General features: G+C 41.5%; 9 protein-coding genes across 9 annotated transcripts; 5 read left to right on the top strand and 4 right to left on the bottom strand.

The window, feature by feature from the left end:
• Nucleotides 1-184: 184 nt before the first annotated feature.
• On the top strand, nt 185-1,734 carry GCK72_009400 (uncharacterized protein; the record flags this gene model as incomplete). The annotated part of the gene is made up of 8 exons (XM_053727364.1): nt 185-261; nt 309-369; nt 413-534; nt 752-816; nt 862-979; nt 1,028-1,316; nt 1,363-1,472; nt 1,530-1,734. The coding sequence occupies 8 exons, from the start codon at nt 185-187 to the stop codon at nt 1,732-1,734; spliced, it is 1,047 nt and encodes a 348-aa protein (XP_053586941.1).
• A 678-nt stretch (nt 1,735-2,412) lies between these two features.
• Nucleotides 2,413-4,569, top strand: GCK72_009401 (uncharacterized protein; the record flags this gene model as incomplete). Its single annotated transcript, XM_053727365.1, has 8 exons — nt 2,413-2,649; nt 2,696-2,876; nt 2,920-3,312; nt 3,361-3,483; nt 3,529-3,619; nt 3,705-4,044; nt 4,098-4,304; nt 4,357-4,569. The coding sequence occupies 8 exons, from the start codon at nt 2,413-2,415 to the stop codon at nt 4,567-4,569; spliced, it is 1,785 nt and encodes a 594-aa protein (XP_053586942.1).
• Nucleotides 4,570-5,514: 945 nt separating this feature from the next.
• GCK72_009402 (uncharacterized protein) lies at nt 5,515-7,687 on the top strand (the record flags this gene model as incomplete). The annotated part of the gene is made up of 10 exons (XM_053727366.1): nt 5,515-5,606; nt 5,652-5,718; nt 5,763-5,884; nt 5,935-5,999; nt 6,047-6,164; nt 6,211-6,343; nt 6,392-6,544; nt 6,590-6,765; nt 6,908-7,059; nt 7,425-7,687. The coding sequence occupies 10 exons, from the start codon at nt 5,515-5,517 to the stop codon at nt 7,685-7,687; spliced, it is 1,341 nt and encodes a 446-aa protein (XP_053586943.1).
• On the bottom strand, nt 7,230-7,824 carry GCK72_009403 (uncharacterized protein; the record flags this gene model as incomplete). The annotated part of the gene is made up of 3 exons (XM_053727367.1): nt 7,230-7,311; nt 7,355-7,683; nt 7,729-7,824. 3 exons carry the CDS (start codon nt 7,822-7,824, stop codon nt 7,230-7,232), a joined length of 507 nt encoding a protein of 168 aa, XP_053586944.1.
• A 323-nt stretch (nt 7,825-8,147) lies between these two features.
• GCK72_009404 (uncharacterized protein) lies at nt 8,148-9,917 on the bottom strand (the record flags this gene model as incomplete). Its single annotated transcript, XM_003113018.2, has 6 exons — nt 8,148-8,379; nt 8,425-8,726; nt 8,770-8,890; nt 8,934-9,064; nt 9,112-9,694; nt 9,760-9,917. 6 exons carry the CDS (start codon nt 9,915-9,917, stop codon nt 8,148-8,150), a joined length of 1,527 nt encoding a protein of 508 aa, XP_003113066.2.
• A 1,119-nt stretch (nt 9,918-11,036) lies between these two features.
• On the top strand, nt 11,037-11,503 carry GCK72_009405 (uncharacterized protein; the record flags this gene model as incomplete). The annotated part of the gene is made up of 2 exons (XM_003113305.2): nt 11,037-11,181; nt 11,229-11,503. The coding sequence occupies 2 exons, from the start codon at nt 11,037-11,039 to the stop codon at nt 11,501-11,503; spliced, it is 420 nt and encodes a 139-aa protein (XP_003113353.2).
• Nucleotides 11,504-12,058: 555 nt separating this feature from the next.
• Nucleotides 12,059-12,853, top strand: GCK72_009406 (uncharacterized protein; the record flags this gene model as incomplete). The annotated part of the gene is made up of 4 exons (XM_003112815.2): nt 12,059-12,154; nt 12,208-12,272; nt 12,419-12,578; nt 12,686-12,853. The coding sequence occupies 4 exons, from the start codon at nt 12,059-12,061 to the stop codon at nt 12,851-12,853; spliced, it is 489 nt and encodes a 162-aa protein (XP_003112863.1).
• Nucleotides 12,854-12,985: 132 nt separating this feature from the next.
• Nucleotides 12,986-14,002, bottom strand: GCK72_009407 (uncharacterized protein; the record flags this gene model as incomplete). Its single annotated transcript, XM_003113006.2, has 4 exons — nt 12,986-13,332; nt 13,381-13,594; nt 13,640-13,865; nt 13,914-14,002. 4 exons carry the CDS (start codon nt 14,000-14,002, stop codon nt 12,986-12,988), a joined length of 876 nt encoding a protein of 291 aa, XP_003113054.1.
• Nucleotides 14,003-16,411: 2,409 nt separating this feature from the next.
• Nucleotides 16,412-24,724, bottom strand: GCK72_009408 (uncharacterized protein; the record flags this gene model as incomplete). Its single annotated transcript, XM_053727368.1, has 12 exons — nt 16,412-16,507; nt 16,559-17,340; nt 17,393-18,665; nt 18,720-19,580; nt 19,646-19,888; nt 20,137-20,391; nt 20,441-21,295; nt 21,348-21,472; nt 21,741-22,143; nt 22,480-22,631; nt 22,797-22,963; nt 24,603-24,724. The coding sequence occupies 12 exons, from the start codon at nt 24,722-24,724 to the stop codon at nt 16,412-16,414; spliced, it is 5,334 nt and encodes a 1,777-aa protein (XP_053586945.1).
• Nucleotides 24,725-25,368: the final 644 nt, after the last annotated feature.

Raw genomic sequence — 25,368 nt, forward strand, 5'->3', positions numbered from 1 at the left:
TATTTCTGTCAATAAACACTTTAAGACAGTTTCTTCGCCCCCGTTTATTGTCTTGCTTGTTAATTTTTGCTCTTGAAAAATGCTCTTTCAGCCTTATCATCATTTGACCAACAATGACTCATAAAACCACTATTAATACTCACAATGGACAGTCTCATCATTCCACTTCTATCGCTAACACCTAATGCTTCTGCTACTTTTTCTACTTCCTGGTCTGATTTCTGCTGAGAACTGCATTACATGTGTTGGTGCTGGAAATAAGTATGTTGCTGTTTCAAAATATGAATTGAGAATGAGTTTGTTTTCAGATGGTGTGTGGAATCGTCTCAATGTAACTCGACATTGACAGGATGTCAAACTCCGATTACTGTAAGAATTTTTAGAAGTCTCAACTTAAAAATACTTTTTTCAGTTGCAATTAAATTGTCCAACTAGTCCGAATCCGAAATACGCATACGATGATAATTTTATGAGAACTCAGCAGATAGTTCTAGCATCTGCTTCTCATGGAGATCAAATTCAACAATGTTTTGAGTGGGTTTAGTTCTGAAAACCTTCAAATATATATCATCAGAGCCTGTTTGTGAATTTCGAGACCAAAAATTACATGTGTGCTTACTATTACTCCAATTTCTCCTGTTATCTTTACAGCTTTTACAGTTTTAGTAGTCACTTGATACACTTCTTGAATTGACACTCTGAAGAGCGTGCAATTTTTATCACGAAATGATCAAAAATCTAAGAATTTCAGCAACCAAATACCCACAATGAAGTTATATCAAGTGCGAACTGTACAATGCTCTCCAGACAATCCAAGTTTGCACTAATTACAATCTCTTCAGTTTGACATAATGATTTAAGATATAACATGTCGTGGATTCACTGCCTACGATGTCTCACAACAAGCACTAATAATATCGTTCAGAGGTTCTCATGGAGATGATCAGACACAACAATTATTCGATGGTTACGCCAATTAGTAAGACACAGACAGCTAACGTCTTGATTCTCTCTGTTTCATTTTCAGTGGGATCCAATCATATTCTGGTATGGGTGGAAAAATATTCAAAGTCATCTATGACAGTTTTATGCTACTCTGGAATGGAGGAATGCAACAAGACTTGAGAACTCTCAAATATAAATACCCTGGATTCGAACTCTGGGTTAATGGGCATTCTCTCGGCGGAATGCTTTCATGGGTTGCATCCTCTTACCTTGTAACCTCTGGGTTATACAAAACAGAAAATATAAAAGTGATCGCAATGGCGAGTCCAAGAATGGGAGATTATGACTTTGCAGTTTGGTATACAGCTACGGTAACCGTTCGTTGTATTCTTTCCCTATCCAACTTTTAACTTACAGTTCCCTTATTCTTATCATATAGTTCATCGTCGTGACATTATTCCAAGAATGTTTACAGTTAATCCTCACGACAACACAACTGCTTTATTCCACCCGAGGACTGAAGTTTGGTAGGTCGAGTATAGACTATGAACAACATCATTCGTTAAATTAAAATCATGTTTTAGGTACAACAACTTCATGAATCTAAATTACACGTATAATATTTGTCAAGAAGCCGATGGAAACTATTGCAGTGCATCGGTTACAGACAATCTTACGATGTGGGATCACATTTACTATTTTAATGTGAACATGCCTCAATGGGGAAGAGATGGCTGTCCGCAGAATAGAACACCGTATTCTCAACCACTTGATACTTTTTTTCTATAAATTAGTTGTGTAAATAAATTTAAAAATATTTTTTCATTTTCTACCAAAAATTTTCAATTTATTACCTGCATGCAATTTTTGTAGAAGTTACACGCAAAAAAGAATGAATAAGCAAGACGTGAAAAAAGTAGGTCACGGTGTCAAAGGACCCGTGTCGCCACGTTTCATTTTCATTTTGTTGGCAGTTTTGCCAGCAGTCGGCCGGCCTCTTTTGCGCTCCCGTTTTTCGAGGAGTTCTTTAATTTTGCCAGATAATTTATGCGTTTCCTCTTATTTTGTGCAGAAAATTTGCTAAAAAGTCGTCGTTTGCCTCAATTTTCGAAATTTTTGCTTATATTTTATCGGGAGGAAGCGCTCATGAATACTTACGAACTGGTCTAATTTAACATTTATTTGAGCTCTTTTACAATTCGTTCCTGCCGAAATCTGGTTCGGAATTTAGTTATTTTTTTTACAATTCCGTTCTGAAACATGAGGCGGTTTCTGATTAATTCTGATAAAAGAAAACAACGCCTGAACGCTCTAAATGTGTGCCGCTTAGAGTCGGCCGATTACCGTTCTTTTTGAATGAGACGCAGACATCTTAAAGTGCCGTTCGAATTTTGTGCAAGCTGGCTGCTTTTCTTTCACTCGATGCTTTCTATCATCATCTTTTAATCTTTGCTTTTTTAGTGAGTGATGCAGCATCAAGTAAAGGCTTGTGGTGACTCCAAATCGACGACTCGCTCTTTACAAGGGAACCGTCGTTCAGGAGCTGCATCGTTGAAGAAACCCTCTGGAAACGGAACTTTTCTGGCTACCGACGTCACCAACCTCGACATGAACAGTTCGTTTCTTTCGAAAAAGTTGAAGAGGAACGGAAACCCGGTAATCGGAATGAACATTCAATCTTCGAATGCGTTTTTAGGAGCACAAGTAATCGTATCATTTTTCAGATATTTATTTATAGTTTTTTATTCAGCTGGCTGCCAACAACTTCAACTTCGCGCAGCAGTTAAATCATGCCGCCCTCTATAACAACCTGGAGTTCCAGATGGCTGTGGCTTCTGGGGACGTTCCCTCGTTGATGAGTATGCCCGCTCATAAACCATCGCTTTCTGTGTCTTCAATCGACCCATCGATGGATATGAGCCAGTTCACAGGTATTATTGGTATTTCTCGCTGAAATATATTTTTACTTTACAGAAGAATTGAATGCCATCCAGAACATGTCATACTCTCCGATGATGCCATCCTCCGCAGCTTTGCAGTCCATTTTCGCAGCAAACGATTCGTCTGCGATTTCGCCCTACATGAACCTCCAAAAGACGAGCCTTCTGCCCACTTCAACTCTTCGTGTTTCCGGTGCACGGAAAAATCGAATTGTTGAAGTAAAAACTCTCAATGATCGGATGGTTATCGTTTCCATCGACCCACAAGCTACGGCGTCTACTCGTCCTAACATCATTCCATTGAATAGGCCACTCATGAGTGTCGCTCAAAACTGCATCGATATGACAAAGAAACGCCCATTGTCTGCTGAAGCTCTTTATTCGCGCAAAGTATTCATCGGTGGTCTTCCGATTGATGTTGCCGAAGGTAGATTTATAAGAAAAACATTTTTCAAATATTTAAAAAAGTTTTCAGAAGAAGTTTGGGCGACTTTCGGTGCTTTTGGAAAAGTCCTTGTCGATTGGCCGCGCCGCCCAGAACACAACAATGGAAGAGGAGGAGACAATATGTACGAAGTGGAGATGGGTCGTCGCAATCGTAAGATGAATGTAACCTAACAAATTAAAACTTATAATTGTTCAGTTCGATCTGTTTCTGGATACGTCTTCCTTGTTTTTACAAACGAACGATCGGTTCAAGAACTCGTCAACGCATGCGAATTTTATGAGAACAAGTAAGGTTTTCCGAATTCTGATATGTTTGAAATCCTTTCACAACATTCCTTGCATCTGGTTTTTCTTATAACTTCTACGTTTCAGATACTATCTCCAATTGTCTTCGCCAACAATGAGTGATAAAGCGGTTCAAGTTCGTCCGTGGCGCCTGTCAGATATTGACTACTTCTGTGATGACAGCTGTTCGGTCGATCACCGTCGCACAGTCTTCATAGGAGGTGTCCCGCGTCCGACACGTGCGAGCGATTTGGCTAGCAGTCTTCAGGACTACTACGGCAAAGTTTCATATGTTGGAATTGACATAGATCCGGAGCTGAAGTACCCGAAAGGAGCTGCTCGTGTAACTTTCGCCAACTCTCAATCGTTTGTTCGTGCCATATCGGGAAGATTCGTGCAGGTCACGCATGCTGAGACAAATAAAAGAGTTAGTCCTGAGAAGATTGTAATCTGTTCCAGAGCTAATATTTCTTTTTTCAGGTCGAAATCAAGCCGTATGTGATGGAAGATCAACATTGTGATGAGTGCCAGGGAGTTTTGTGCAAGCACAACTATGCCCCGTACTTCTGTGGTGACTCGTCATGCCTCCAGTACTACTGCGAAGCTTGTTGGGATCGCATGCATTATATCGTGTGCGATTCTCGCGCTGATCATCGTCCAATGGTTCGCACTGGAGACCAGACTCGGGTGAGAACGATATATTGACTTCTTTAAATAAACTAATATCTGTTCATTTCAGATTCTTCCGCGCCCACCACATCATCAGTCGTCTCACTACAGTCCACGCTCTCATCAAATGATGAATCATGACTCAATGGAATCCTCCAATCAGTCACGCGGAAATACTTCATCTATTATTTCGAGAATCGTCAATCGCAACTCTGCTGCTTCCGTGATGGACCGTCAGACTACAAAGCCGTTTGCCGCCACTCCTGCCGTTATTGGATACTGAACATTCTCTTACTCAAATCTCAAAGTTCAAAACATTTTTTAACTTTTTCGTTTTATCGCACCCAATATTTCTCCACATTTCCTCTATTTTTGTAATTTTTCTTTCGAAAAGTCTGCATAATTTTGTCCCTCTTCTGTCCAAAGAAGCAGTACCATGTTTCGTGTAAATCAAAAACCCTGCCTTCTTTCATTAAAATCCCAATCCCTGTTATTTTCAAGCTTCCGCTCTCATTATGTAATATTCTTTTCATGTTTTATTGGTTGTACCCCTGTTTTCCCAAAATCATATCATGTTTAATTTGACCCCTCGAATTCTATCATGACCCCCCTGTAGCTCATTTCTTTTTTTTATGTACACCACCGAGCTCATCTTGTTTTCAAAGAGTCTCGTACCTGATCTTCAGTAAAACCCCATTGGCCGAGTTTCGTAGGTTTTTGTCAAAACTTCTGTTAGTTTTTCTTCGCTGATAAGTATACTCGTTACAGAAATAATTTTAAATAGATTGCATTTTATTGACCGGTAAATTTAATATTAATTGTCCCCTGACCCTTTCCCCCGTTCAAAATGTTGTTTTGTTTGCCCTAATGTGTTTCGGTTCCAAAGTTTTTCAATAATCCAGTAACAAATCCATTTGATGGAAAAGCTTGTACGATAAAAATTTTGCCGAAGCAGTTTTTCTTTTCATTCCCATTGCAGTATATTTAGTTTCAGTTAAAACCAGAAAAAAATTTTGCTCTTCGATGCATTTCACCGTCACCTGTCACTTTTCTTATCAAGTTCCAGGTCCGTTCCAAGGGCCTCTTTTTTTTTCTTTGCAGCAACAATTCTGCTGATAAGCTTGGTATTCTTTAGTTTCAAGAAAAGGGTACTTTGATAAACTACACTTTAAATGTGCCGTGTTATCAACTTTTTGGTGTGACTTTTCCCATTTTGGAGCCCCTGAAGATGCCAGCTTCTCCCGCAGCATACCTTCTACTTCATTTATTTCTTAGACTTACAGCTAAAACTTGTTATGAGTGCTTGATTGATGGGGGACAGTGAGTTTCAGTTCATTCCTGAAGTTTAAATATGAATTATTTTAGATTCTGTCTAGAGAATAACAAATGTATTGGGAATTCAACAGAAATTAAATGTGAAAAGAGCGTTGATGTGAGTTTTAAAATTCGATTTCTTTCATATTATACAACTTCCAGCTCTCCATTAACTGTCCTTCTGTACCGGCACTACAGTATGCCTACGACGATGAGTTCGTCAGGTATACGGTTCTTCCAGTTATTGCTGCGGCTAGGAGACCCGATCCACAAGTTTGTTTGGAGTGAGTATTCTTTCAAATAAACTGAAAAGTTGAAGAATTTCAATTTACAGTAACCAACTGCCAACAATGAAAGCTTTCAAACGCCGAGAAGCAAACTGTTCATCATTGTTTTCAGGTTCCAGTTTTCTCAAACTTTGAATTTTAAAAAAAACTGAACTTCAGATGTAAAATGTGCTGGATACACTGGTTATGATGAAACTCGAAAATTGATTGTATTATCGATTCGTGGATCTCATGGAGTTCATCAGTATTATGATTTATGGAAAATCGGGAATCAAAAGTCTCGCTGTCTTGAATAAATATCAGATTACCAAATACTTTTTCAGTGGTACGATACCATTTTTCGATGTCGGACGGGTTACAAAAGTGTTTCATGATAATTTCGAGTCACTTTGGTTCGGCGGGCTCGGAGAGGATCTTCATCATTTAATTAAGACTTATCCGGACTTTGAGATTTGGGTAGGAGGACAAACAGACATACAGACGGACAACTTTTTTCAATTCCAGATAACCGGATACTCCATGGGAGCATCACTTGCGCTTATCACATCTGCCTATATTGCTTTAACTGGAATGAGTCATCCACACAATATGAAAGTTATTCTACTCGGATGTCCAAGATGCACAGATTATCAGTTTGCTATGTGGCATAGTATGAATGTCAGTAGGCAATCAAAGATTTGAAAAAACTGGAATTCCTTACAGTTTCCCTACTCATACCACATCATTCATGCACACGACTATGCGCCACGAGTCCCATTCTTTGATAATATTGATAACATTTCACTTTATCATCCACGGACTGAAGTTTGGTATAATAATGAAATGAAAGAGGGTGACGGTTACATCATTTGCGAGCAGGCCGACCAACCATTCTGCAGGTTTGTTCCTTATCATAGGCATTTTTGGTCAGAGGGGACTCATGTGATAATTTTGTTCATTTTGTATTCCGAGAAATGAGAACAAGGGGCAGAGTCCAAAAAGCTGATAGTGAGATTGCCTTCAACACACTTTTTGTTTCAGCAGTCAAATACAAAACCTCTCAACTCCGGATCACATGCACTATTTCAATATGGACATTACAAGATGGGCAGATCACGGGTGTCCCAAGAATAGAGAGGATTTCAAACCAATTTTTGGAACTCATCAACGAATTATTTTTGAAGAAGAGAAAGGTAATAGCAGTCCAGTTAATTATCAGTTTGTACTAGCCGTAATTACAGTCTTGTTCAATTTTATTTAACTTGAACTTGTTTTCCAGATTCAAAAAATTAGTTATCAATAAATATTTATTGAGCAGTATCGAAAATGAGCCTTCACATTCACACATTAGTGTTCGATCCGTTTAATCACTGTAACTGCAGAGACAAGTTTGTCCAGCGCTTTGTTGGAACACACAGTATTGTTTGCCACTTGCAACTTCGAATCTGGAAATTATAAATGAAAGAAATATTCTTTTGATCTTTCTACCTTTCTCCTCCATCCGGCAATTGCGACACTTTGAGAGTTCCGTCTTTTCCGAGTTTGTAAGTCTTCTCAGATTCTGGAGGTCCACCCATAAAAGTCATAGCGTTTGGACTAATTGGTGGAAGAGATGCAGATGTTGAAAGAAAAGATTCAGCAACTGGTGGTGCTGGTTGTCCACGACGATCGTACGGATGTCTCGGAGCATCCTTGTCAATACGACGTGCCTTCAGAAGTGCAATCTCGTCCAAATACTTCACGGCGTCTGGATTAGAAGCAAGAGACATACGAGTACGCACCGGACTCTTTCCTTCGTCAGCCGGAATGTCGAATGACTGAAAATGACATATTTCCATAAGAGCCAAATCAAACAGAAATACCTGTTCCCCATCAAAAGAAACGAATGGATATTGATGATCCTTCTTGACTGAACGCGATTTGCGATGTTTTCTGGTGTCATCTGCTCGATGAGACATTGTTTTCTTGCAAATTCGAGAGAAAGTTCTTCTGGAGAAGGCACTGAACTGATTGAATGAAGGAAATGTTTCATTTATATATTGAGTTACACGTGGAATTGTGGAGGGAATCAGAGTAGATAGGATCAGTTCATCACGGAAAATTCAAGTTTTTTTCAAAGAAATGCATGTGTTTTGAGTTGCTAGTGTGAAAAGCGCTAGATTTTCTGGGTCTTTGCCCAGTTTCGGTGCTACTATCGTTTTTATTTATTTGTTCTATTTAGCTTGAAACAATTAAGTTTAAAAAAAAGTTATTAGAACTGAAATCATTTACTAAAAGTTCTTCAAGTCGCGGCAGTCTCCTTCTCAATATCTTTCAATTTCTTCTTCTTCTCAGCCTTCTTCCTCTCCTGAATCTCCTGTAAAGCCACCACCAATTTATCAGCATCTATCATTCTTCCAGGATATCCTGTATTATTCACAACAACTTGTTGCTGTTGTTTCTTCAATTCTGCATCTTTAATTCTTTGCTCTTCTTCTTCTTTCTCTCGACGCTTCTTCTCTTTTGCACCTCTTCTGTAAACGTGAATCTACTTCCCATTCAGTCCTTCATGAACTCACAAAATGTTTTCTTGCTCTTCTTTCATCTCCCACGGATCCTTCTCCGGACCGTCTCTTCTCGGATTGTTATAACAGTTTCCCAGCAGATGTTCTCTCCAATTCTCCTCATTATCTTCTACTGCAATTGTACATAATGGACACCACTGGGCTCCTGATGGAGGGCGTCTTCCTCTACACATCGGATGACTGGTTCCACGTCTTTGATCTTCTTTTTCTATTGCCAATCCACAGTCATTACAAGATTCCATCGTGTCTTGAAGGAATTCACAACGATAAATCAGATGATCTGTTAGCTGGGAGACCTGGAATATGTATCTTCAGAGGGAAACTTAAATATTAACTGACCATTGTCAACTTCATACAGTATTTACAGCTTGTCATCACTTTACACGACTTGGCGTAATGCTTCTCCATTCCTCCAGGTTTCCCGAGCCCGGATTCAGTCACTTGGCAGTGTGGGCATCTTCTGAAAAAAGACGGTGTTTGATGTTACTATAGAGGGTGCTCACCCAACATAAGTTGGTATTTTATATGGATCATCCTGGACTGTGGAACCACTTGCCAACGGAGAATCCACTGGAATGGATTCAGGAACATGACCAATTGTGGACAGACGTTGGTTTTTGCGTGTGGCTTTTGGCTGTAATTATCTGTCTGTATATCTGTGAGTCCTCATATCAAACCAACCTTCCTTGTCTCTTCCTGTGGAATAACTCTCCTCTCTGCTGACCTCGTACTTGCTCTCGAAGCCATTCTCATATCTCCATTATCATTATTCCCTCCTCTTACACTCTGTCTACTCTCTGATCTCTTCTTTCCTGTTGGCGTCTCTGCTCTTTTTCTCGGTTTCATTGGAGTCATTGGTTTCCAATCATCTGGAGGCATTGGATTCTTATCAGGAGTCCATTTCGAGTTCACTCCGAATGCTTTCATTGCTCCATCCTCCATCATCAAATCAGAATACGCATTTCGAATTGCATCTGACTTCACTCTCTCCATATCCTTTGCAATTCTCTCAACCTGATTCGTGTCCCCTCTCACCACTGCATCACTTCTCTTATGACTCAAATCGACAAGTTGTTTCTCGGCTTTTGATAAATCATCACACGCCGATTGACACAAATGAGCTTTGACTGGCTCGTCCTTGTCTCGGTGCTCCAGTGACATAACTCTCAAATTGTTTCGAATAGTTCGGACAGATGCCAACGGATCGGAACCAACATCAGAGTTTCTTTCATAGTATCCTTGCATTTGATACTCGTTTTTTGGTCTGGAAATGTTTCGGAAATGAGGAATGAGTTATTTGGGAATTGGTAAAACTCATGGTAAACTCACAATCCATAATCTCCAATTTCCTTCTTTGCTTTCTCCTTCTCCACATCAATTGGTTTGAACCGCCCATTTCTTGAACTTGCACGACTTCCGATTCCAGCTGCATTCCTTCTTTCTTTATAATCATCATACTCCAAATCAAAGTTTCGAGAAGATGACATTTCGAAAAAAGAAAGAAAGAGAAACAAGAAATAATAATTGTTGGGTGAAGTTGAAAGGAGGTTTCGACTGATGAATAATTGAGTTCTCTTTTCTTTACTTTCTCGTTTTTGTGATGTTGCCATGGAGGAAGAGAAGGAATTATACATGGTCTTGAGTGGGTTTTGACAGAAAAGAAACATATACGAAATATGCGAAGAAAAAGTTCCAAAAACAGGGAAATTCATTCGAATTGGATATTCCAGAACACATGAAGACCAATAGTTGAACATAAAGGTATTGTCGAGAAATTCGCTGTCCTCGGCGACTTTGTTCGTGTTTTTAGAATCTGTTAATTTCATGAAACTCCAGATGTGTACCGTAATCGAACTACCTTGTTCAGTCCTTCTTCGCACCTTTTGGTTTCTCTATCAACGTCACGCCCACTTTGGAAACACAATGTTAAGAAGAAAAGTTAAGAAAAGAAAATTGATGTTTGGAACTCATGAATAATCGGTGACTACACATTTCTTCTGTCATGTTGCTATGTTGGTCATAATAGAATAATAGATGATGTCAAGTATTTCTGGAAAAAATATATATACAAATCACTTGTACTGTTCAATATAAAAGAATCTTTGATATAATCATTTGGCATAAGGAATCACATATAGGAAAAAGCTGACTGAAGGTTACTGTAACTTTCAAATAACTTGATCACTTATGATACAGACCTTACATCTTTTCGTATAGTTGTACAACTTAACTCAATTACTTCTGATCTGATCATTAATCCGATTTGTTTGTTATATGTTTTCCATGGAAACAGCCAACAACACTACACAAGATTTGAGTCATTCTGGCCAAAGAGCTCATTCGTAGCTCATGCTCTCTCCGTGCTCATCGATCAAAATCCCATCAAACCCATCTTCTTTCTTCGTTTTTCTACATTCTTCCTGGTACCTTCCCCGCTTCTTCTTCGTCGTCATTCGTAAACATGTTGTTCCGAGAGAGAAAGATAAAAGTATCCATTTGATCAACTCTTCGCTGATATAAACAAATCTAATTTTATTCTTCGTCCCCACACTTTCTATTTTACGCTCTTTTATTCCTATCGTGAACTCTAACTTCAACATTTCAGAATGAAGGTTCTCATCTTACTCTGCCTGGTGGCAGCCACTTCTGCCCTTATCGGAAACACTCAATCCGCTGGTGTTCGCGGAAAACTCATCTGTAACGGAAAGCCGGCTGTTGGAGTTTTGGTGAAACTCTATGATGATGACAGAGGTAATTTCGCTTTTTATCTCTTCTCCATCTGAATTTTATGATTCCAGGTATCGATGCTGATGACCTCATGGCTTCCGGAAAGACCAATGGAAACGGGGACTTTGAGATCGCTGGACACGAAGACGAAGTCACTCCAATCGACCCCAAGTTGAACATCTACCACGACTGTAACGATGGAATCAAGCCATGTCAACGCAAATTCACCATCAAGATTCCGGATAGCTACATCTCAAAGGGAAAGACCGCTCGCAAGATTTACGACGCCGGAGTCATTCAACTCGCCGGATCGTTCCCGGGAGAAGGTCGTGATTGCCTTCACTAAACATTTTTTAGTTTTTTTGCACATTATTCGAAAATAAATCATTTTATTTTCTATCTATCCAACCACCGATTAAGCGAATCAGAGGCATGGAGACAGACACCCTTTCTAGTAAAATCATAAAACGAGCATAAGTCTATTCACTTGATCAGTTCACCGAGCTTTCAATCTCAACACCGGAAAGAGATAATCAGAATAATATAATCAACAAACTAACGAACATTTTTTACGGCCTCGTTTTAAAAATATACACACAAATCCCACGAAGTTCTGCAGAATATTTTCTGAATTCTGAACTTTTCGCTGAATACATTCGCTTCGTGACGTCACAAATTTTCCCAGAGGTCCGCAAACACCATCACGTCAGATTGCGGAAACTGGCCAACGCACTCCATTTATTTTCTGCAATTTTGCCGTTGTTTTGTTTGTTTTCTTCATTGAATTGTAACACTACTGATCAAATAAAATTATTAACAAAGAAAGAAATTATTAATTAACTGATCTCTCTTCAAATTGTGATTGTTCTATTAAAAACTGGTTCATATTGAGTTGTTTCAGATGGATGAGGCCACAAAATCGAGTCTGAAAGCAATTCCGCTCTGCAAGACAAAAGCCAGTCCGAGAGATGGCGATTTGTGGATTGAAAGGCTGAAGGTAAGTTGATACTCTTCTAGTTCTCAATGATTTTAATCTAAAATTAACTTCAGGAAGAGTACGAGTCAATTATCGCCGCCGTCCAGAACAACAAGAACAGCGATAGAGATTGGTTCAAGTGAGTTCATCGACACTTTTCTGAAGATGTTCATGAAAGCAGATCTTGTATTCAGTTTCAGTAAACTCATTCAAGCCATAACTGTCTCATGAAGCCGAAGTTCAAATAATTACTTCAAAAAAACCTTCAATAACACAATTTTTCAGATTGGAGTCCAACGAAAGAGGCACAAAATGGTTCGGAAAGTGTTGGTACTTCCACAATATGGTTAAGTATGAGTTCGACGTCGAATTCGACATTCCAATCACTTATCCAGTCACAGCTCCAGAAATCGCGTTGCCTGAATTAGATGGAAAAACTGCAAAGGTTTGTTGAGTCGGTTCTAAAAAAGCTGTGGGACGAACTGTTTCATTGTCTATTGAACATAAATATAGAAATTCTGAGAATGAACAAATGAACAAATATTTTTCCAGATGTACCGTGGTGGAAAGATCTGTCTCTCGGAGCACTTCAAGCCTCTATGGGCTCGCAATACACCTAAATTCGGGATCGCGCACGCTTTCGCTCTCGGCTTGGGACCATGGATGGCTGTTGAGATTCCAGACTTGATTGAGAAGGGACTGATTCATCCAAAAGCATAACTCTAACATTTGAAATTAACATTTATTGCACTTTATCTTCATAAATATATAATTTATTGGCAAGTTTTAGAAAAAAAAACAAAGTGAACACAAGTTTGAGGTTTTCTGGTAATCCGTAAAATTTCAGTAGTTTTACTCTTTCTTCAACTCTTTAGCCTTTTTCGCCGACTTGACGATATAGGCGTTCACGAAGAATTGAATGAAGAGAATGGCAAAAGTGACATAGATAACGAATGCAAGATACAGGTTGGCCATTGATTGTTGGCAGGGAAGTTTATAATCAGCTTTCACTTTGTAAACCATCCAAGTGATTCCGACGCCAGCCAACATTTGGACTGTTTGTACAGTGGTGACGGTCATTGAAACCCATTTTGGCATTCTGTATCCGATGGCAGCGATAGTGTAATAAGTATACATTAAGGAGTGAGCGAAGTAATTCATCAGAATGTAGAAACGACCGGCGGCGGTGTGTTCAGCACCTGGGAAAATAAAATTGTTGAAAAATTCCAATTTTCAGTAGGACTAACCTGAATGAACGGTATAAATCAAGACAGCAGCATGATGATAATAATGCAAGAAGATCAATGGTCGTTTTCTCAGAATAATGAACATTGTATCTCCCAATTCAACAATTTTGGAAAGTGCGAATGCAAAACTCCAGAAGGCTGCGACATCAGTTGGATTACACGAATAGCACAAGGTCTTGTATACTCCTTCGACATAGAGTGATCGGAGGGGATCCTAAAAAATATCATTGTAAATATAAATTTAATTCAAAGAACTTACAATAGAAAATCGAAGAGTTGCAATAATACTGAATGCCGCCAATGCTCCATTCCATAGAATCAGTGGATAACGGAGGGTAAATGGTTTTCTATTTTCCATAAACTTTTGAATTACTTTGATTAATGCAAAGTATAATACAGAAATCGTAATCGAGTGATACCAGTATTTTTGAAAAAGAATCGTCCAATATTGTGGGTCTTCTACTTGTTCTCCAGGGAAGTGATATCTGGAAAAAAGAAACTTTTGGGAGAAATTGATGAGAAAATAAACTTACGGATATTTGTATTTCGTTGTCATATCTGTATGGTTGGGCCCATATATAGTGAATGTGTTGAGTTCACTCCAGAACTCTGAGAGCTCCATTTTGAGCTGAAAAAGAAAAATAATTAGAAAATGAGATGGGCGGGATAGAGGGAATAAGAAAAGTTAAAAGTATATCATAAATCTATCAGAAAACAACAGTTTTGCAGTAACCAGAAATATAAGAAAGTTTCCAAGTTATTGGCATGAATAGTGAAACTGGGATATCCATAATAGTGAATTTTCTGAACAACCAGTTTACCATTAGTTATAATCGTAATTGAAGAAATACGGTTTCCAGAAAGTAACCTAATGAAACAAGAACAGGTACCAATTGTCTAATTATGCAAAAAAGGAAACAAGAAAAAGAAGAATGAAGCGATCCGGGTAACAAGGAAAAAAACAAAACCAAACAAGAACAAATTACTTTTTCTCGTTTTTCATTGCGTAGTCAAGAACGTATTATTCATTCTCTGGATGTAAAGAGACGATGAGATGAAAAGAAGGAAAAGAAGAAGAAGATACAAACTGTATTCCGAAGACTTTTCGGAAATCGAAAGTCACTGAGTAAAACGGCGAAATAAAGGAATTCGGCAGCTTCTTCTGGAGACGTCTACGTCTCCTCCAGAGTTCGCATCGATCCAACTGTTTTTGCGATCAGAAATCTGTTCTCTCCACGTGCCGTCAGGAGACGGCGTCCGGACGGAACAGTGAGGAACGTTTCCAGGTGGTCGGATGACGGATTCGCGTCATTGGATATAAGCGGAAAACGGGAGGAAAAATTACTGAGAGAAGAGTGGAAGTAAGAGAGACGGAGAGAGATTGAATATGGAAGATGGGAAAAGAAAAAAGAAGACGGGAATGATCTTCAAAAAGTAGTTAGTACAAGAAGGATTAGGTCAGGAGATCAAGAGACTTTGACCCATCTCTTGATAATTAGCCATTCGGTGATATTGAATGGGATGCGATCGGATAGATATTCACTTATCAATGCAGAAAGGGATCAAGAGTACTACCGTATCCCATTAGACTGGGGTCATGAGACATTGAAGAAGTTTAAATTCAAAAAATTAACAATGAATTAGGGAACGGAACCATTTCTTGTTTTTTTTTGGTTGATATAGAGACATCACTGACTCCACAAGTGCTCAGAACACTTCGGAAAACCGATAAACTCTCAACCAGACAAGAAATTCTGATAAATGATTATCGAGCACCAACACTCTGGATATCTGGACATACCGACACAGACACGGACAAAAGAATAAAATCATTTGACTTAACGGATTGAAATGAAACACGAATCTGTCGATTATTTTGAATGGATCTCGACGCAACGATCCAACAAGAAACACTCTTTTGACACTTTGTTTTGTTAACTTGAAACTGGAAAATGCCGAGAAAGGCGACTGATTATCCATTCCTCTTTCAATTCTTCCTGTTTTTCGTCTCAACGGCAATCGAATTGGTGACGATGAGTGTATCAACTTAGGAGAAGAGGTGAAGATGTAAATTCGAAAAGAAACCGGCATTTTCATGAGACGAAGAATGGAAAAAAGGAAGGAAGAGAAGAAGAAGAAGCCAGTTATCAGGGTGTGAAAGAAGGCGAATTCATGGAAGAAGAGTTGTTTCTGTCAGCTGAATAACAACAACAACGAAGAGAGTCTTCAAGAATTTATACTAGTATATATAGGTTAGACAAACCAGTTATATATGCGCATGTTATCTGGTTGTTTCCTCGGGAACAACTTGCATCCGCAACAAATTGCTGTTCATTTGGAGAAGAAAAAGAAGGAGAAGATGGATTTGGAAGAAGAATGAAGGAGTGGAAGACGTTTGGATAATTGTGAGAGAAAAAGAGAGAAGAGGGAGAAGATTACGATCTTTGAGATCCAAAAACAACTTATTCTACGGAACGCTTTTCCGTTATATTGGTTTTTAACAGATTGAAAATTACAGTTTGCAATTTATGAAACATAGATTGGAAGATTTGGAGAGAGAAGAATATTTGAAGTAATCTTTTTTAAAACTTAAAGCAAAAAAAGTTTATGTATTATTCTTTCCCATTGTAGCTAGTTCTGTCCGTATGTTTGTCCGAGTGTTCTGTCTAAATAAATACTTTCTCATGACCAGATTTTCTCGAAAGTTATTGAAGAATTCTGAGATTTTCTGGTGTTTTATGAATCGAAATATTCTATGAGTTGAAGGTTTTATTCTGATTTTATCATATTTTTATAATCAATAAAAAAAGGAAAATGCGAATGGAAGAAAGGAAGAAAAACATAACAGGCTGTACTGAAAATAAGGCAGAAAAGATACGGTATAACACAGAAATGTGCTCGCATGGCAGTTGGTTGGAAGGGAAAGATTTGTCATTTTTTGAAAGAAAAAACATAGAAAAAGTATAGAAAGAAGCTGTTTGAGAAGAATTTAAGTAGAAGATGATAAATAGTATAGAAAAAGTGATTGTGATTATCGGTTCTTGAGACACACTTGGCATCTGGAAACACGATCTTTGAGTCCTCCGGCCTTGAGTGTTTGAGACATTGGCTTACGGAATTGCTTGTCCTGAAACAGAATACAGTTATGAATAGATTTTAACTTTATTGTTGAGCTTACCTTATCAACGATGGAAAGCCAGAATCCGTGATTGGTGGCATAGTAATTGCAAGTTCCTCTTCCGTGGCACTCAATGAATGGAACGGCACGGAACTCCTCGAGACAGGATCCAGGTGATTGAAGACTCTGTCCGGTTCCTTCGGCTCCAGCGGCAGTGTGCATAACAAATGAATATCCGGTCCACATACCCGACCATCCTTGTGGACATTGTGGAACATTTGTATCTTGAGAGTGGACAGCAATGATTTGAGTTGGAACTTCACAGACGGCACAACGAGAAATGTAAGGACGAATTGCTGTTCCGGTGACTGGATTCATCATTGGAGTCATTGGTTCATCAGTTGAAAGCCAGAAAGAGTAGTCGTTACGGCTGGAAACGTGGCAGACGCTGTTCATATTACAGAACATGAATGGCATTGTGTTGAATTTGGAGAGACAAGATCCTGGTTGCCCAAGATCTTGTCCACTGGCACGTCCGTTTCCTTGAACGTACAGAAGTGAATATCCTTCCCAAAGTTGAGATGCTCCTGGTGGACATTGTGGGACAGCGGTGGTTTGAGAGTGCTTGGCGAATGTGAATCCACGACTTGGTGCCCATCCTCCTGGTGCTCCTGGGAAACCTGGTGTTCCTGGGAGTCCTGGGAGTCCAGCACGTCCACGTTCTCCTTGGAATCCTGAGTCTCCGCTTGGTCCTGGTTGTCCGTTGAGTCCTGGTGGTCCTGGATAACCGTCTTGTCCAGAAGCTCCTGGATATCCGGCCTTTCCTGGTGGTCCTGGGAGTCCTGAAATAGAAAATCGGATTTTAGAAAGACAGAAAACGATTTGAAAACGTACCATTATCTCCTGGAAGTCCTGGGTATCCTTTCTCTCCCGGATATCCATTGTCTCCTGGTGCACCTGTTGGGTTTCTGACTAACATCGCCATTGGTCCTGGCATTCCTGCGAATCCTGGCCGTCCTGGAACTCCGTCGAGTCCGTCACGTCCTGGGAATCCATCATCTCCTCGTGATCCCTTGAGTCCTGGAATTCCCGGTTGCCCTGGGAATCCGTTCTCTCCGGAGCGTCCTTGTTGTCCTGGAACTCCTGGGAGTCCACGTTCTCCTGGATATCCGTTGCTTCCTGGTTGTCCTGGGGCTCCTGGGTAACCATCGTCACCGCAATCTCCTTCAGTTCCTGGAACTCCGTCAAGTCCTGGAGCTCCTGGCTGTCCTGGAAGTCCATCGTGTCCGCGTTTTCCATCGATTCCGGTAAGACCACGTTCTCCTGGATAACCAGTTTGTCCTGGTTCTCCTGGCACTCCTGGAAGTCCTGGCATTCCGTATTGTCCTGGTGTTCCTGGCTCTCCGTTGAGTCCTGGTCCTCCTGGAAGTCCATCAAGACCTGGATAACCATCTTGTCCTGATTGTCCTGGTGGTCCATAGGTGTCTTGTCCTGGTGCTCCTGGATATCCATCGTCTCCTGGTGGACCAATTGGTCCTGGCTGTCCATCTCTTCCTTGAAGTCCTGGAATCCCAGGTTGTCCATTCTCTCCGCGAAGTCCTGGTTGTCCATCACGTCCTGGAAGTCCGTTGTCTCCATTTTCTCCAGGTGATCCTGGATATCCAACGTCTCCTGGAGATCCCAATTGTCCTGGTGATCCTGGATAACCTGGTTGACCATCCAATCCATTTTCTCCCTTCAATCCTGGAAGTCCGTCTTGTCCGCGAAGTCCTGGAAGACCGTTCTCTCCTGGCATTCCTGGGTATCCCTTCTCTCCTTCACGTCCTTGTTGTCCTGGATATCCTGGTTGTCCTGGTGCGCCCGGGAATCCTTCATCTCCACATTCTCCCTCTAGACCTGGGGCTCCTGGAATTCCGTCGTTTCCTTGACGACCTGGAAGGCCTGGTTGTCCGGATTCTCCCTTGAGTCCTGGCATTCCGGTGATTCCTGGATATCCTGGTGGTCCTGGAACTCCATCGAGTCCATCATATCCAGCATCTCCTGGTTGTCCGTTTGGTCCTGGAATTCCTGGATAGCTGTCTCCATTCTCTCCACGCTCTCCATTCAATCCTGGAAGTCCGTCTGGTCCAGCAAGTCCTGGTGGTCCGTCTGGTCCTGGGTATCCGACCTGAAATCATTTTTATTTATTGCATTTTCAAAAATAATTTTTTAATCCACTCACATCTCCTGGCTGTCCTGGGTAGGCAAGGTTTCCTGGCTCTCCGGGTTGTCCTCTGAATCCGGGTGATCCGGAATCTCCAGGCTCTCCATTCAATCCTGGAAGACCATCAGCTCCTGGGAGTCCTGGAAGTCCATCTTGTCCTTGTTCTCCTGGATATCCCGGGAGTCCATCTTGTCCTCTAGATCCTTCCTCTCCACATTCTCCCTCAAGTCCTGGAAGTCCGTTTTCTCCGTGTTCTCCGCGAAGTCCTGGGAATCCAACAAGTCCATCCTCTCCATTGAGTCCTGGTGCTCCTGGATAACCATCTTGTCCTGGGGCTCCTGGGTATCCTTGGTCTCCTGGCGCTCCTGGATATCCGTCCATTCCATTTTGACCTGGTGCTCCACCCTCTCCTCTGTATCCTGGTACACCATCGTTTCCACGTGGTCCTTGTGGTCCATCACGTCCCTTCTTTCCATCGATTCCAACTAATCCAGATTCTCCACGTGTTCCTGGAAGACCCGGCATTCCATCTTGTCCGTTCATTCCAGCTTCTCCTGGATATCCTGGTGTTCCTGGAAGTCCGTCTCTTCCTGGATAACCATCAGATCCTGGGAGTCCAGCTGCTCCTGGCTCTCCATTTGGTCCTGGATATCCGACTTGTCCAGGGAATCCGTATCCAGTCTCTCCTGGTGCTCCTGGTGCTCCTGGCACTCCTGGATATCCGTCAAGTCCTGGCTCTCCACAATCTCCATCAGCTCCATTGTATCCGACTTCTCCTTGCTGTCCCCGCATTCCTGGTTCTCCGTGAAGTCCTGGGAATCCTGGGAGTCCGTCCATTCCACGCTCTCCTGGAGTTCCTGGGTAGCCGTCTGGTCCAACCTGAAAGCATGCGGATTTGGAAAATGATTGAATAAAGAAATTGCAAAAATAGAAAAAGAACTCACTGGTCCTGGAAGACCTGGTAGTCCATCAGCTCCTCTGTCTCCTGGGAGTCCTGGAAGACCGTCAATTCCTGGCTCTCCAGCAACTTGGTTGATAATTCTCAATGGAGCTGGAATTCCTCGTGGTCCCTGTGCTCCAGGGAGTCCCGGAAGACCATCCTGTCCTCGTTCTCCCTTGAATCCTGGGGTTCCTGGAACTCCTGGGTAAGAGTCTCCTGGTGGTCCTTGGAATCCTGGCACTCCGAGCTGGAAGTATTTGTGATGAGTTAAAGTTTTTGAGTCGATTACTTGCGATACAACGAATAAAACTGGTTAGTGACAAATCATGCACCACAATTTTCGATAACTGGCTCAGAATGCAAAATAACTGTCATAAAATTCATAAAATTATTTTCTGATTCCGCTTGATCTTCGACATCTTCTTATTCTTTTAATAAAATGTTTTGAAAACTCTATTTCCTGATTTAATGCTCATATTCAAATTCAAAACTCACAGATCCTTGACGTCCTCTCTTTCCATCGATTCCAGAAAGTCCTGGCTCTCCTCTCAATCCTGGGAATCCGTCTTGTCCTGGTGATCCTGGAAGTCCTGGGAGTCCGTCGTTTCCTTGACGTCCTGGAAGTCCTGGAAGACCACGATCTCCTTTGAGTCCTGGAATTCCAGCTGGATTCTCCATTGGTCCAATAATCTCTCCGGCTTCTCCCTTCATTCCTGGGTATCCTGGAATTCCTGGAAGTCCTGGGGATCCCTGAAAAGAACCTTTTACTAAAAATCTGATTTAGAAAACACAAACTTACATTAAGTCCATCAGCTCCAGCGGTTCCTGGCTTTCCTGGAAGTCCTGGCATTCCACAGTCTCCATGCTCTCCGTTTGGTCCTGGTGGTCCTGGATATCCGTTCATTCCTGGGTATCCAGCATCTCCCTTATTTCCTGGAAGACCGTCTGGACAGTATCCGCAGTCATCTCCACGTTCTCCATTGTTTCCTGGTGGTCCTGGATATCCATCAATTCCAATTCTTCCAGGCATTCCTGGCTCTCCTGGCAATCCAGTCATTCCTGGTGGTCCGACCTTGTTAACTCCAGTTCCTGGGAATCCCTTCTCTCCGGAATAACCCGGATCTCCGATATCTCCTGGAATTCCTGGGTATCCATCTCTTCCAGACTGCCCATCAAGTCCTGGTGGTCCTTGAATATCATATCCTGGAAGTCCATCCTCTCCTGGATATCCACAGTCTCCAGACTCTCCTGGAAGACCTGGCTCTCCTGCGAATCCTGGGTAACCGTCCTCTCCACGATCTCCTTTCTCAGTATATCCTGGCATTCCATCGATTCCAGGCATTCCTGGCATTCCTGGTGCTCCAACTGGTCCTCTTGGTCCAACTGGTCCTGGTAATCCGTTGTGTCCTGGAAGTCCCTTCGCTCCTTGAACTCCATCGAATCCTTGAGCTCCACGTGGTCCTGGTTCTCCAGTTCCCTCTCCAAGTGGTCCTTCCGGTCCGCAGTCTCCTTCGAATCCTGGTCTTCCTGGGTATCCAGATTCTCCGGCTTCTCCCTTGGTTCCTGGGTATCCTGGGGTTCCTGGAACTCCTTGTTCTCCTTGAGTTCCTTTCTCTCCGTAGCTTCCGGGGACTCCATCCTTTCCGCGTTTACCCTAAAAATGAGATAGATGAAAATGGAAAACGGCAAGGAAAAAGAAAACATACGCGTTGTCCAGCATCTCCTGGATCTCCCTTTTGTCCTTTCAATCCTGGATATCCTGGTGGACCGTCGAGTCCGAGCATTCCTGGTGGTCCAACTGGTCCATCACGTCCTTTCTCTCCTTTCACTCCTGAAAAAGGGATGTTTGTGAAAAATAATTAATATGATTTTGACAGAAAAATGGCGAGTCTTCAAGAGGTCACACTTTTTGGCATTTCAGACTAAAAGCCAGAAAATTTTAAAAAGCCATTTTCTGAGCATACATATTGTTGTTATACTGTATTTAAATAATTTTCATACAAAAACTTGATTTCATTAACTAACAACCTTCCTAACTGTCTCCAAGTTTCCCTCAAGATTGCCTCTCGCAGCCACTTCAATCAATGACTAAAACCCACCTCCTGGTCCGACTGGTCCTTGCAAGACCTCCATCTCAATTGGCTTTGAAGCCCATGGATACGATCCAGGTGGTCCCGGTGGTCCTGGTGGTCCGGGCAATCCTTTCTCTCCCTTGACTCCAGAAGTTCTCATTCCCATTCTTCCCTTCAATCCAGAAACTCCTGGGAATCCGGGAAGTCCGTACGGTCCTGGATCTCCTTTCGCTCCCTTCAATCCTGGATATCCAGAGTTTCCTGGAAGACCTGGAACTCCAGATCTTCCAGATTCTCCTTTCTCTCCTTTTCGTCCTTGTGAATTGACTCCTCCTTCTCCAGGTGGTCCAGACAAACCATGTCTTCCTGGCATTCCATTCGGTCCTGGTTGTCCTGGTGGCCCAGCGAGTCCAGGGATACCAGGGAAACCCTGAAAATGATGAATGAATGATTATAGTGCAGTAGTCCCTTTCGGTCTCTCCATCATCTTCTTCATGGCTGAGCAGCAGAAAAGATGCGAGATGAGTCATGACATTACACACAACCGCTGCACATACACATACCGACTCATCTCGATTCTCTTCTCTCTCAATTCTCTCTCCCTCATTTTTTTCCTTCGGTTTTTTGTGGTGGAAAAAGTGTCAGAGTCAAATTGCGAGGCAGTTTTCCTAGGGAGACTTAAGCTCAAAACACTAACAACACATGACGGATATCTCTGATTTCAGACGGTTGTTGTGTTCACTTTATTTTTCAAAAGGTCACTTACATCAGTTCCATTACATCCTGGCGGTCCTTCTTCTCCTTTCAGTCCGGGTAATCCATCGAGTCCTTGAAGACCTGAGTGTCCTGGTGCTCCTGGAAGACCGCGATCTCCGCGTGCTCCCTTGGCTCCACCGTCTCCGAAATCTCCTTCGGCTCCTGAAAAAAGAAACTTTTATAGTTCCTGTTTCTAACTGTCTGACTTTTTAAAATAATGAATCTTGCCATCTTAAAAAATCGAAAATCTCCACTAAAACTTGAGGACTGATTCCTCGATTTTCATGGCTAACTCACTAAATTAATTGAATTAAAAAAAATACTCACCATACATTCCAGGAGCTCCTGAGACTCCTTCCGGTCCATCTAATCCTGGTGCACCTGGATGTCCTGGTTCACCTCCGAATCCTGGGTTACCCCGTTCTCCCTTGGTTCCAGGGCATACACATGGTGGAGCACATCCTTTGCATGCGGCGGCAGCATCCACATGTATCCTGAAAAAGAGAGCTTAGATATTGTGGGTTAATAGGAAGGGACTTGCCTATCAGTGTAGAACGACGACAGTAGCACGACGGCTGCCGTCAAGCCGAGAAGAGATAAGCGCGACATTTTCAGTCACGGCTATCGACTTCTCGTTACCCAAAGATTGGTGTCGTTCTGGAAATGAAAAGGGTGTTGAAAGGGTTCTTTGAATGAATTAGAATAATAGAAATCGAAAAGTTTGAAAGAAAATTACAGGGTTCATAAATATCTCAATTGACGAATTATGATCTAACTTCGCAGATAGAACGTTGAATTCGTCGACCGGATTTTAGTGAAGTTAACTAACACATCAATATTTCCAGAACAAGTTTTGGGTTCAAGACACCTTAAAGTTACTTTTCAAGGACCAGGAAAGTTGAGAGATTCAGAACCACAGAAGCCTCATCAAGTAGTTTTTTGTACAGTTTCCTCTCTCCTCCCTAGCAAAGCAAAAATCCAAAAAGGTAGATGAAAAGTTGGAAATCTGTGATAAAATGAAAGCGCATTACACATTACACACACATCAGGATGCCTCTCTTCTCAATCATCCGGGCGCTCTTTCTCCGTGGCCAACAGCCGGCCGATCGACACAAACCGATGTGTTGCAAAACTAAAAGAAGACGAAGACAGAGAGCGAGGGAAAAAAGAACGATTTATAATAAAAATGGTGGAGCAACCGCATCGCACTTTGTCATTTTTACTAAACATCTGGAGAATTTGTTCTGTTCGATTTGGTTGTCTGTGTTGGAGTGTCCGTGTCTTGAGATGACACCGAATCATGTCTTTAGAGAGAAAGAAATGGGGACAGCTGGAATTGGTTGGGTTGTGGGGTCAGTAGAGGAAAAAAGTGAGATGAGCAAATATAGAAGGAAACGACCGGAAAGTTCAAATTATACACCTGTTAGAGACGATTTGAAGAAAAAATTCTCCATCGATCCGATTGTCATCTATGTACTTGTTTAAAAAATAAAAGCATTGTGTCAAGCGGAAAAAGGTAAACAAACAAATGAAAATTTTGTTCTTGATTATAACTTAACAACATCTGGAAGTTCAATGTTGTGGTTTCATTCCCAAATACAGAAACGGCTTTGAAGATGCTTGTGAAAAATTCAGCGTTTGGTTTCAGATGTTCGTGAGATCGGATTTCTTGATATTGTAACCGTATCTAAAACTCCAAAAAGTTAATTTAAAATTTTGGAGTCGAGATCCTCGGGCACATGAACTAATCTCGTGTGCCATGCATTGGGAAGTTATTAAAAGGATTAGTTAAGTTCTGGTTCTTTACAGTTACCAGGGAAACGAGATATAATCTTCTAGGCAAATCCGTTTTCAAAATCTATGCTCATTTAGCCTTACTACCAATCCTTCTAGTATCAAAAAATATCGACCCCGTTTCATGCTCAATCAATCCAGCTGAGCGGTCCTTGAATTCTACAAACAGAAAACGATGAATGTTTTAGTACCCATCGATAAAGTATAACTACCATAACCCATGTTCCATCCATCTACTAATTAATTTTTGCAAGTTCATAAAACACAAGAGTGCACATAAACTTTTCACGCAATTACATCAGAGCCATCCGTCTTTTATCAAAATTTGCTCCCACTCACACACACACGTTTCTCAATTTCTCAATATCTCTATCTGTGTTGCCTTCAAACTTTTGATTGAAGAGCCAACGCTGATCGATCGAGCTGTCAGCAATATCTATGTGCCAACTGTGCGAGGTCATTGCTTCTATCTCCTTCTTTCTTCTCACTTCTCTACTATACACAGTTGTTAAGGGGTCAGCGGAGAAGAGAAGAAAGAGGAGGAGTGTCTGACTGACTCTTTTGAAAATGATATGAAATTTGTCAGAGTTTCGGTAAAGTTTGCACTCTAAAGTTATAGAGTATAAAAACCTGGATCTGGAATTCATGACTGGGTTGAAAATTTGAACAGCAAGACTGATAATGCAAAAATCTCTGTAGATTCACTAGACTCAGGTACCAAGAATAGAGAACCAGGTTCTAGAACTTCTGGATTTTATTCAACTCAATCTAGAATCTACCCCTTGAAGTGGTGGGCTGGAAAAACCCAATTAAAAATAAAATCTTAAAAATAGAATGGAAAAGTCTCTTGAAACCAGAAGAAACAGAAGAAGAAAGGCTTCTCGCCTTGCCTCCGACTGCCCCGAAGCTCTTTGCTTTACACTCCTTTCCCATTCCTTCTTCCTCTCTTTTCTCTTTTCTCGAATCCTCCTCTTCTCTGTATATTAAACGAGCAGCAGGACCCTTCTTCTTCTGCTTCTGAAGACGCCAACAGGCACCGCCCGCCCGATCGGATCCAGTGTCTGCGTCTCTTCGATTCGTACGATCTCTCGGTTCATGCCATGGT

Source organism: Caenorhabditis remanei, chromosome III (assembly GCF_010183535.1).
Source record: "Caenorhabditis remanei strain PX506 chromosome III, whole genome shotgun sequence".
Classification (NCBI taxonomy): domain Eukaryota; kingdom Metazoa; phylum Nematoda; class Chromadorea; order Rhabditida; family Rhabditidae; genus Caenorhabditis; species Caenorhabditis remanei.